General features: G+C 37.4%; 1 protein-coding gene across 2 annotated transcripts; it reads right to left on the bottom strand.

Moving 5' to 3' along the window:
* Positions 1–2,993: 2,993 nt before the first annotated feature.
* LOC107659189 (ankyrin repeat and SOCS box protein 2-like) lies at positions 2,994–12,125 on the bottom strand. Of its 2 annotated transcripts, XM_016448035.1 has the most exons (11): positions 12,003–12,125; positions 9,647–9,923; positions 8,815–8,934; positions 6,874–7,043; positions 6,622–6,777; positions 6,176–6,421; positions 5,924–6,095; positions 5,717–5,767; positions 3,848–4,409; positions 3,599–3,752; positions 2,994–3,509 (listed from the first exon to the last, which is right to left on the bottom strand). In XM_016448035.1, the coding sequence occupies exons 2-11, from the start codon at positions 9,913–9,915 to the stop codon at positions 3,364–3,366; spliced, it is 2,046 nt and encodes a 681-aa protein (XP_016303521.1). In that variant the 5' UTR covers positions 9,916–9,923; positions 12,003–12,125; the 3' UTR covers positions 2,994–3,363. The 2 variants fall into 2 exon arrangements, with proteins under 2 accessions (XP_016303521.1, XP_016303523.1); XM_016448037.1 differs by lacking the exon at positions 5,717–5,767.
* Between the last annotated feature and the right edge of the window lie 379 nt (positions 12,126–12,504).

Below are 12,504 nucleotides of genomic sequence, written 5' to 3'. Positions count from 1 at the left end.
TAAGGTTAGGGTCAGGTGTGGGGTAGGTTTAGGGGTTAGCATTTTTGTAGCATAGTGTAGGAAACCAACACTTCAATTGACACAACCAATAAAAACTTTAGAATCAGCTTGTGGGGCGGAGTTTGCACTGAAGTGGATTGGGGGGGGAAATTCAATAGTATGGTCCTGCACAACCGGAGACTGCAGTTTCAGGACCGCAGAGGAGATCCACATTCAGGCTGTCCATGACCACACTGCAGAGCTAAAGACACTGCTGGACTTCATTGTAAAGTTACAGGGATCTGAGGAGCATTTAGTGGTACTTAAACAATGTTCACATTTAATCATCATTACAAACAAACTCGTAGTAAAGGTTCACCAAGGGCCTTAATTAGGAATAACATTAACAATATCTTTTAACTATGCTGCAAATTATTGTATCTTTATCTTAAATGTATCAGTTTCCTCAAAATAACTGTTTTTGCACAATGGTTTGCCCATAGGGTGTACTCAATGGGAAGCCCTCTAAGGAACAGCTGTCCTGTTTGCCGATCTGAGAGGAGTGCTGCATAGGACACCAACACAACTGAGCTTCACAGATGAAGTGCAGAGGTATGCCTGACCATGTAATGTGTTTGTGAGTGTCCTGCTCCTGCACTTACAAAATCTTAAACAAATACAAAAAATAAATAATAACATAAATGCAAGTTCTTTATAAACGGGCAGAATGTTGACTGGTACAGTATTGGGAAGTCCATTAACTGGTACAAAAAGGTTCATACTCACTGATCTATATATAATGATATAATAATAATAATATAATGTTCTCTATTATAGATCAGTTGTCACACTACACAGTTCACATTCATACCTCAGTGGATGTTTGCGCTTTATTTAAGCCTTGAAAATCGTTGAAAGAGGACAGGAGTGGAGGTGCACCTTACCAGAACTGGCATTTCAGCCATTGTCCACGAGATACTTCAAGGGGAGGCACTTCAAGCAGAGCATAGTATTGGCTGGGAAAGGAGTGGACATACTGGGAATCTGGGCAATGCCATCAGTTCTGCTCTCAACAAGCAGTCTGGCCATCTGGAAGGTGCCTTGTTCTGGCTGCCACCAGAACTGACCTGAAAAAGTGCAGGTCGGGGTCAACACCCACCTTCAAGGGCATACAGACAGCTTCTGTCTTACTATTACTGACAGCATTATCGCTGACAACATTATGTAAATGTATTTATTTGGTAAAAGGGATATATTTATTTACTATTTTTCTGTAAGAGAGGGCGTGGCCATTTGCAAATTTAATGTGTCTGGCTTCTGGTCTCATCCGCTTCCAGATATTTTTAGCTGTACAAAACAGCACGTTTTGCTGCTTGATATTGCAAACTGGTGTTTCTTACCACATTATTTTACTGTATTATCTTAATTCTGAACACACTTGTTTGTAATGCAAACAGTTTTAGTGTTTACTGCACTTCGTTATTCTTCTCGTTATTTCTCTACAGCGGCTAATGAACCAGAAGTCTCGCACATTAACAGAAAACAGCTTACTTCCGCATTGAAATAAGGTGGATATATTTTGCAGTATTACTTATTTATTATCCTCTTTAGTCTTTAAAAACACTATGGGCCAATCTGACAGCTGATACGTTGCAGTTTGCAACTTGAGTTATGCATATTTAACTATATAACTAATTACAGTATTTATAATTAAAATGCAGCGTTATTCAGTTAAATAGTTTGTGTTACGGAACAGGAAGAAAAAGCTGTAACTTAAAAACCTACATGTGTTCAAAACGTCTCAACTTTGAGATGAGTGAAGTGCAATAATAGTAATGGCTAAAGTCATTATTTGTGCACATAAGAACCACCAGTGTTTGGTGTCAATGATGTGAAATCAGTTATGAAAGCAGCATGAACTGCTTTAACTTGTAATTTAATATCATGTTTTAAATAATAGTTTACTGTTGCGTAGGCCTACTTCATCATTTTTTGCCTCTTGTTTGTCTCCCTGCACATGGGGCAACATACATGAATCATAAGATCAGCAATACTAGATATCCAAACCCACATTTTGCCCAGAAAGGCAGAATAAATGAAACTCAAATAGTTAATAGTTAACACTTTATTGGTAGATTGATACTGATGAGTAACTGGTTGGACGTTGTTCAAACATAAGAATTGTCACTGTAACTTAAAGCACTGACTGAATCAGGGAAATTCATTCCAATTTAAAATGATATAGAACAGAAAGTAATCTTTGAGTATTGGTTTGCGTTCCAATTAAACAAACCATCAAAATACTAGAAGAAAATTTTACATCTAAGAAAATAAGTAAAAGTAAAAATACAAAACTATACACATAAGCATTAAGTATATTTCTTAATAAGTGCCCCTATTATGCCATTTCCAATATTGCCTTTCATGGTGTGTAATGTAGCTGTATGTGAATGTAAACGATCTGCAAAGTTGTAAAGCTGAAAGTGCACGATAAATAAAGTTATTGTCTCCCAAAATAAAGAATCGACTCTGTACAGCCTAGACGAGTCGTTAGTAATTCGAATCCTACTTCCGTGACGGCTACACCTCACCGGGTAACACATTTGCATAATGCGCCCTATGTTCTACGTTGGCCGGCTGCGAACAACTTGACCCCGCCCACAAACATGGCATTCTACTGACCACTGCTTCTCTAATCTCAGGGAGTTCAACGCAGGATTATGGAAGTATGTTAAATAATAGATGTTTATATTTTCTATAGAGCGTTCAAAATACAGAACTATTGAAATAGGCCTATCGTTTCTGACACTGCTGTATGCAGTAGACCAATCACAATAGACTAGGCCATCTGACCAATCAGAGCAGAGTAGGCTCACTGAAAGGAGGTGTTTAGAGAGACTGAATCTTTGAACTGCTTCGAACGAATCGTTTGAGAATCGCTGGAAATTGAGGTATTAAATGCATATTTTGAGAAAACATTATTGTAGGAGACTCCCAAAACAATATTAGGAACTGTAAAATTGGCATAATAGGGGCACTTTAATACATTTCTACTACATTGCAAAAAAATAACAGTTACTGTTTTCTGTCACCCTGTGTCATTTTTGGCTTTTATGACATAAAAAAAGCATATACAGACAAAATAAAGTATGTACCTACTAAATCTATCCAATACATGTTCCCTAAATTCTGTTTATGCCTGATAATTACATATAAACATTTATGGCATTTTATTAAACTATTAAGCAGTACATATGCGCAAATACTGACTCAGAACAAAAGCCATTTTTTTAGCTCAGTGCAAGTACTGCAAACAGATGAATATGATTTTCTAATGGCATTGTTCTCTTTGTGTTTACTAAGAGTCAACATTCAAAAGCAGGCTTAAAAGTCTTGCTCTCGTTCTTGATGATTTAGGAATTTGATCAGCCTTGGAGGAACTGGAAGCCTGTGAATTTTCTTCAGTCTCTTGATCCCGAGCAGATTGCGGATTTTCAGTCTGCAGAGCTGCATGAGTGGGCGTGGAGGCGCTGCAATCAGAACCAGCAAATGAATACACAGGTGACTGAAATCATTTGCATATACGAATAATTTAAGCAAAAGGTATGGGAGCACATACTCGCTTTCTCTTTGATGCACTGCCACTCGTGGTAACTGTCCAGATGTTCAGTGAGTCGTGCACAGAGTTTCACATGCCCAACATAGTCAAGCAGAACGTCTATAATCGGTCCTGCCCAGCGGGAGTAGTTTTCGGTGGAGATCACCTCACAGAACTAGTAAAAAGTGGTGTAAAATGTGGCAATATACACAATATACAATTCAGAAAAAAATATTACATTGTATGTAGAATTGGCTTCAGGCCACTCACCTGAACACAGGTCTTTTCTACAACTTCATCTGGATCATATCTCTGATTACGCCTAGTCTTTATAGGTGGATGAAGATTGCTGCCATAAACGCAATTGAAACATGACAAGGCATCACAGCCATTATCCATTAGATACTTCAGTATGGTCAGATACTTCATGCAGAACATAACACTTGCTGGAAAGGTAGTTGGATGAGTTGGGATGTAGGCATTGACATTAGCACCATGTTCCACCAGCAAAGTCACTGTCTGGATGCAACCCTGCCTCAGGGCCACCAGGAGCGGGTTGAACGTGTCCAGGTTTGGATTAGCACCAGCCTTCAGGAGCATGGTGGTAGCATCGATATTGTTGTTCATGACAGCAAAGTATAGAGCTGTGCTGCGCCGATCTTCATACATCATAGAACGATCCTCAGACAACATGGCATTGACGTCAAAGTCGGCCTTAATTAGGAATTCAACAATATTGTTTCTGTTGCGCTCTGCTGCTAAATGGAGGGGACTGATACCTGTACGTCTCACTCTGGCCTTGCTTGTGGCTGGGATCAGCATGGATATGATACTGAAAATGAGAAGTTGTGTGTTCTTGAGTGTTATCTTGCTAGTGTACACTAAAATACTCTTGAATGTGAGGTTAGAATTTGACTCTATTAGGGTGAAATGACCATTATGAGATGTTAAAATTATTCCATAAGAAGACTAATAATATATATAAAAACCTTTGAAAAACTTGTATGTAGTGATTAGCAATAAAATTATAGAGGAACAGTTCTAGGGTTGGGAACCGACATTTTTTGTATAAAAAAAAAAGTATGGAAGAGAAGGAGTTTGTTAGGGGCCAGTGATGCAGAACAAGTTTTTGACCATTGCGCTCATGTTTTTTCAGCGTCTCACGCATGACACTGCATTCTAAAAAAATGCAGTGCTCAAGTTAAATAAAAAAAACACCTCTACTGAATCTACAATGCAAAACAGAAAGCGCAAATAGAGTAATTTGATTTCCGAACAAATAATTCATATGAGTTCACTCTTTCTAGTGAATCAAAAACAGCGTAGTGTAGTCCAATTCCTAAACAAATGGGTTTTATGAGTTGCTTCTTTTTCGTGAATCAGAAACAAAATATGTATTCTGATTCCCTCTAATAAATGTAATAAATCAAACTTATACAGCTTACAACTAACTGTAAATGACTGTAGTCACTGACTAGTTGTTTTTTATATGACAGTGTGTAGTTAAAGATACAGTACACCTTAAGCGTAGTCAGTTTTGTTTTGTTGTTTTTTTTTATTATTTATTTTTGGCATTTTTGCCTTTATTAGGATAGGACAGTATTTAGACAGGAAGCGAAGTGGGACACAGAGAGGGAGGACGGGATCGGGAAAGGTCCGTGAGCCGGGACTCGATCTTGGGACGCCCGAACCGCAACAGCACTATGTCGATGCGCTTCCTACGAGGCTATTGGCGCCGACTACTCAGTTTTTTTAACAGTTAAACACACCTAATGCAATAATTGTAATAAATATTTATTGCTTAAAAATACTGAAATAAATTTTAATGGAATTTAAATAGTTAAAAGGAACCGGAAGCCAGGATCATCAAATTCTTTACGATTCCCATCCCTAAACATGTCATGCTATCAAGAATTACTCTATGGGATGATTAGTTTTACTGTTAGGTGAGAAAAGACCCTACACACAATAAACTAGAAGAGTTATAACGTGTGTCAGAAGAAAGAGCACTTATCTGAAATGGTATTTTGGAAATAAAACCACTTACTCCTACTTGAGTTAGCTTGAGTTAAGGTTACAGGTTACAGGATTAGCACCCTCTTGCCACAGCACTGCTCTAAAGCACCCATTGAGACTTACTTAGTTGCCCTGACATTTTTGTGGGTACACCCGAAAGTGAGGAGGTCTTTGCTGAAAATTAATGCAAGATTATGAGATGTACTAAACCTAAACTCTTAACAACCAATGGCCTTCGCATATAAATAAACTGTGACCCGAGAAAATTCCTCCCAAAGCAAATTCATTCATTCATACAAATTCCTTATTAAGTGAATTCTGAATTGATACCTGTCATTGCCACGCTGGGCAGCAATATGAATTGGCAACAGTCCTGTCTTTCCTGGCTTGTTTGCGTCTGCATTTTGAGATAGAAGAAACTCTACAATGTTCTCATGACCATTTTTACAGGCCTCATACAGCGCTGTGGCTCCATCTGCAGCCTGGCTGTTGAGATCTGCACCTGAATGAGGTGAGATGCATTACATGTCAGATGCATTTCATCACAAAGCAGCAATGGAAGAGAAACAAAAATAATGTTACCATTTTTTAAAAGCATGCGAAGTGCATCCACTTTTCCACTTTGGGCAGCCACAAAGATAGGAGTGATTCCGTACATGTTGGGCATGCTGACTTTGGCTCCAGCTTTTATCAGCATCTCACAGATTTCCACATTGTTCCTGCACACACTCTCATGGAGAGCGGTCCAGCCTTGAATACAGCTCTTATTCACAGAGGCGCCGTAATTCAGTAACATGGCAACCATCGCTGGGTTCTCCTTCTCACAAGCTACAGATATGTATAGAAATGCTAAAATTTTCCATAACACCACTGAACAAAAAAAAAAATATATTTTTTAAGAATTGATGTTTTTAATAAAATGATGTGGCTCTAGGCTGGTAATCCAGGATTTATACTTCAAACAAGATAGATAGATAGATAGAGAGATAGAGAGGTAGATAATTATATACTTACTAATACGATATTACCTTTGTAAAGGGGAGTCTCCTTCTCTTTATTGGCAATATCAGGATCAGCTCCTTTCTCCAGAAGGCGCTCCACACATGCAAGATGTTCCCTGGTCACAGCTATCATTAAAGCCGTCTGCTCTTTTAAAGTGCGCTGGTTGATCATCCCAGGTTGAGCTATGAGAATAGTGTTCATGATCAAAGCCAGAACAATCTGATAGAGCTTGGCTAAATAAAGTTCAATGGAGTAATTGTCAAATGAGTGCACTCTACCTCTCAGGATAATTTTAATACATTGATCTTGTCCATAATATGCCGCCTCGTGCAAAGGAATCCATCCATCGTTATTTGGTTTAAGGAGGTTGCACCCAGGTTGCTTAACCAATAGTCTCACTGATCCCACATCTCCTTCTGAAATTGCCTTAACAATAGGCTCAAGCTCCCTAAAGAAGAAACTGCTTTCACTTTTATGCATTTAGCGTCGCAGATGAGATGTTCATTACCCCTCTCATATTCATAAATGTTAAAACACATAACATATTACCATTCAAAAGTTTGAGGTCTTATGCATCACAACTTTTTTCAACATTGATAATAAGAAATGTTTCTTGAGAAGCACATCAGCATATTAGAATGATTTCTGAAGGATCATGTGACATTTCATGATTTCAGCTTTGCCATCACAGGAATAAATTATATTTTAAAATATAAACAGTCCTTTTAAATTGTAATAATATTTCACAATATTACTGTTTTACTGTATTTATTTTAAATAAATGCAGCCTTAGTGAGTATGAAATTCAAAATATTAACATTTTTGAAAAAATCTTTTCACTTTTCTTACATATATGCTTACTAATGAGCACACTATATATATACAGTGCATTCAGAAAGTATTCAGACCCCCTTCACCTTTTTCAATTTTGTTGTTTCAGCCTGAATTGTTTAAATTAATTTTTTCTCATTAATCTATACTTCGTACGTACAGTGAAAACAGAATCTTAGAAATGTCTGTAAATTTAATTAAAAAGAAATATCACATTTACATAATTACTCAAACCCTTAGGTGAAGCACCTTTGGCAGCAATTACAGCCTCAAGTCTTTTTGGGTATGACACAACAAGCTTTGCACACACACCTGGATTGGGGGATTTTCTGCCATTCCTTTTTGCAAATCCTCTCAAGCTTGGTCAGGTTGGATGGGGACCGTCGGTGGACAGCCATTTTCAGGTCTCTACAGAGATGTTCGATAGGGTTAAAGTCAGGGCTCTGGCTGGGCTACTCTAGGACATTCACAGTTGTCCCTAAGCCACTCCTGTGTTGCCTTGGCTGTGTGCTTAGGGTAATTGTCTTGTTGGAAGGTGTACCTTTGGCCCAGTCTGAGGTCTTGAGTGCTGTAGAACAGGTTTTCATTGAGGATATCTCTGTATTTTGCTCCATTCAGCTTTCCCTCAACCCTGACCTGTCTCCCAGTCCCTGCTGCTGAAAAACACCCCACAGCATGAGGCTTCTATCAGCATACTTTACTTTTGGGATGGTACTCTGTAGGTGATGAGCAGAGCTGGTTTCCTTCAAACATGATGCTTAGAATTGAGGTTCATCAGACCAGATAATCTTGTTTCTCAGAGTCTGAGGGTCCTTTAGGTACTGTTTTGCAAATTCCAAGTGTGTTTTCATGTGTCTTCATTGAGAAGAGGATTGAGTTTGGCCACACCGCCATAAAGCCTAGATCGGTGGAGTGTTGCAGTGATGCTTGTCCTTAGGTTTCTCCCATCTGCATATATGATCATGGAGCTCAACTAGAGTGACCATCAGGTTCTTGGTCACCAGTCTACACAATTCCTTTTTTACAGGCCTCATACAGCGCTGTGGCTCCATCTGTAATCTGCTCCATCTGAAATCTTCTCCATCAATTGCTCAGTTTGACTGGGCAATCGGCTCTTGGAAGAGTCCTGGTTGTACCAAACTTCTTCCATTTGAGAAATATAAGCTTTGCCATCACAGGAATAAATTATATTTTAAAATATAAACAGTCCTTTTAAATTGTAATAATATTTCACAATATTACTGTTTTACTGTATTTATTTTAAATAAATGCAGCCTTAGTGAGTATGAAATTCAAAATATTAACATTTTTGAAAAAATCTTTTCACTTTTCTTACATATATGCTTACTAATGAGCACACATTGTCATGTAATTGTGCAATCACTCACTCTTCAGGCTCAGGGGCGACTTGCATACTTCCATCGTATTTTCGGTAGGCCACCATTCGCTTGCCATAACCAGTCACAAAGTGACTTACTGAAATCACATCCTGTAGATTTATTGTTTCTCTTTGGACAAAAAAGAAAAGAGTTGATATGAGTTAAATTAATGTTGCATTAGATCTCTAGCTATTGCACAATCACTGGGCTGCCACGGAAAGGGGATGGGATCATTTTCAGAATTGGTATTTTTTTTAACCTACAGTATTTTCAAATTAAATTACCTATGTGTTAAGTTTGCAATTAAACAAAAATCAACCACTGGAAGATTAGTTTTAATGTCAGATTTCAGGGGAAATTTAAACAAGTGGATTGGGGCACAGCAAAGGATAGGGTCTCTATTTTTATGCACGGTGGCATGTAAACTTGAACTATGCTTGCTCGAATGTTGGCCTCTGAATGAAGAGGAACAGGTGTGAAGCAGCTGTGCCAGTCATCAGAGAAGATGCAGTAGGCATCTGTAATTGATATTGTGACCCTCCTTGTGAGATGAATCATCAAAACATGACAGGAAATTTTATGTGGCAATAAACTGACGTGTATGTTTTACATGCAGTCTTAATTTCCTGTTTTGCATAAATAATATAAAATAAATATCTATTTAAAAGAAAAATTTAGCTTGCTGTATAAGTTTGAAAATAAACATGTTGATGAATATCTATTAAAAGATAGGTCAGTGGGAGTATGATGTACTAAGCATTGGTTATTTTTATACTCGCAGTGAGAGTTTGATTTATGACAGCACCTCATTTCAGTTTGAATGAAGCCCATCAAACTGTACCTGGGTGGATTGGCAGGACACGCAGCTGGTTCTGTCTGCTGCTGGGGACGATGTGATGGTGGAGCTCGGCGTGGGCCTGCTGGCCTGTTTAGAACAACAGGGGTCTTTGAGTTTTCAGTGCCTGGCCCAGAGTTCTGGGCATCAGCAATGCTTCGCTCGATTGCCAGCTGCATGAGCTCATCATCAGACAGGTTGCTATAGAGACTGTAGTCAGCAAATTCCAGGTTGGAGTCTGTGGCACCCGGCATGGACACACGGGCGGCTTCCATGATGGATCCTGAGACAATCAAAACATTCATTACTTAATTAAACTACTGGACTAACATCTGTTTGCTTGCATACTTATCACAGAAAACTGTTACTGGAAATTTCATTAGCTTGCTTGATTAGGACAGACAACTAAATTATTTAATGGTAAATCTGACAGATTTTTGATGTAATATCTTTGAAAAAAAGTGTCATATGTCCGAGGCTGCAGTTTTTTTTAGTAATAATACAGGTACAAAAGTAATTTTGTAAAATATATTTACAATTTAAAATAACTTTTTTCTATTAAAATGTAATCAGTTCTTCAGTCTCAATCTAGTATACAGCATGTATATATGTATATATATCTTGGAAGAGTCCTGGTTGTACCAAACTTCTTCCATTTGAGAAATATAGAAGCCACTGTGCTCTTGGGAACCTTCAGTGCAGCAGAATTTTTTTTTGTAGCCTTCCCCAGATGTGTGCCTCGATACAATCCTGTCTCTGAGCTCTGCAGGCAGTTCCTTTGACCTCATGGCTTGGTTTTCACTCTGATATGCATTGTCAGCTTTGAGGCCTTTTATAGAGAGGTGTGTGCCTTTCCAAATCATGTATATATACACCCTAGTGAAAAATAAATATACTAAAATGTATTTGAAATACATTTATTTCATGCTAAGTATACTACAAACACATTTACATATTTATGTGCTTAATAAAAATACCCTGCAATTGTACTTTTGGTATACCTTATTTTACTTAATTATACTTTAGTTACACTTTAAATGTCTTGCATTAAAAGGGTTAGTTCACCCTAAAATGAAAATTCTGTCATTAATTACTCACCCTCATGTCATTCCAAACCCGTAAGACCTTCGTTCATCTTCGGAACACAAATTAAGATATTTTTGATGAAATCTGAGAGCTCTCTGACCCTCCATAGACAACAAGGATATTACCACGATCAACGTACAGAAACGTAGCAAGGGCATCGGTAAAATAGTCCATGTGACATCAGGGGTTCAACCGTAATTTTACAAAGCTACAAGAATACTTTTTGTGTGCAAAGACAACAATAATAACATAATTTTTTCAGCAATTCTTCTCCCCGAGTTACTGTACTTTTCCGCCATTCGCCATTTTGGAGAGTACCCCAGAACATAATCAACGTAATTTGATGATTACGTTGATTACGTTCTGTGGTACTCTCCAAAATGGTGGAAGACGGTAACTCAGAGAGAAGAACTGTTGAATAAATTATGTTATTATTGTAAGTTTAATTATAATTTTTATACCAGTAAGCCTTGAGCGATATGTCAGTAAATATGTCAATAGACTTTAACTGTACTTTGTATGAAATAAATGTATTTTAAATATAGAATATAAACAATATTGTACAAATACATTTTTATTTTTTGTTTTAAATGCTTTGTGTGTGTGTGTGTGTGTGTGTGTGTGTGTGTGTGTGTTTTCAAGCCTCATTGAGAAAAGGTTGCAATAAAATGCAGAAAATAACTGAAGAGTCAGTAACAGGAAATTTATCATTTATAAGTTTGCATATACAGACATTTACCCTTAAAGGGATAGTTCACCAGAGCTAAAAACTCTGTCATCATGTATTAACTTCATTCACTTGAAATTAATTCATGTTGTTTTAGACGAGAATAATTGCACCACAAAATAAGATATTTTAAAGAATGTTGGTAACCATTGACTTCCATTGTATGGACAGAAAAATAAAACCCAAACAAACAAAAAACCCCCATGACATTTCTCAAAATATCTTTTTATAGAAGAAAGTCATACTGGTTTGGAACGACATGAGGGTGAGTAAATGATGACAGGATTTTAATTTTTGAGTGAATGATCCCTTTAAGTATTTTTAGCATAAAAAATAAATCGTACAATTAAAACTTTTTAAATAGCAGGTAAAAGTGCATTTAAAATAAAAGATCATTTTAATTAAACCAAAGAGTGTGACTCATTACCATTGCTAAAAAATTATGATCCTTCTCAGCATTTTTACAATATTAATGCACCAATGTATACTGCACCTTCATCCAAAACACAAACACAAGCCAGAACAAACACCAAAAAACAAGCTACTTACCACTTCAAAATGTTTTACTTTTCTTTTTCCCTTCTTTAACTACGTATCAGATTTCCAAACAGGAAAGGTTGTTTTGTTTATCCCAATGTCTAGTGGCACACTTGACACTTGCTTGCACTGGGACCTGTTTAGCTCTCTGCAAAGAGAGGCCTTTAACTGTCACCCCACACCCAACTGTTTAGAGTGCATTCTGAGTACACGTGATACGCAGTATGCCAAGATCATCCTCTTAGCTATTGCTGTTCTTGAGGGGTTGCAGACCTGGTGTAGATCATATAAAAAAATCTTTGGGCTCTAGTGCAATGAATTGTGCTTCCAGAAATATATTAGCTGAAAATACCCAATACAGATGATTTCTTGATTGAAGTGGATTTATAAAGATGTATCTGTAAATAATAGTTGGACTTCCCTTCATACATTGGCTTTGTTAAGTGAAGCCGTTTGTGCCTAACTGGGTTAAATTGTTTGGCTGTTTTTGTTGTGTCAGGTTACAGGTGTGTCA

Source organism: Sinocyclocheilus anshuiensis, unplaced genomic scaffold, assembly GCF_001515605.1.
Source record: "Sinocyclocheilus anshuiensis isolate Anshui unplaced genomic scaffold, SAMN03320099.WGS_v1.1 scaffold423, whole genome shotgun sequence".
Lineage (NCBI taxonomy): Eukaryota > Metazoa > Chordata > Actinopteri > Cypriniformes > Cyprinidae > Sinocyclocheilus > Sinocyclocheilus anshuiensis.
This window is presented reverse-complemented; position numbering and strand designations above follow the sequence as displayed.

Coding starts and splice junctions, on each gene's coding strand:
- LOC107659189 (XM_016448035.1), bottom strand. CDS start 9,915: ATGGAAGCCGCCCGTGTGTCCATGCCGGGTGCCACAGACTCCAACCTG. Junction 6,778..6,873: donor TATTAAAATTATCCTGAGAG/GTAGAGTGCACT, acceptor CTATTCTCATAG/CTCAACCTGGGATGATCAAC. Junction 3,753..3,847: donor TAGAAAAGACCTGTGTTCAG/GTGAGTGGCCTG, acceptor ACTTTTTACTAG/TTCTGTGAGGTGATCTCCAC.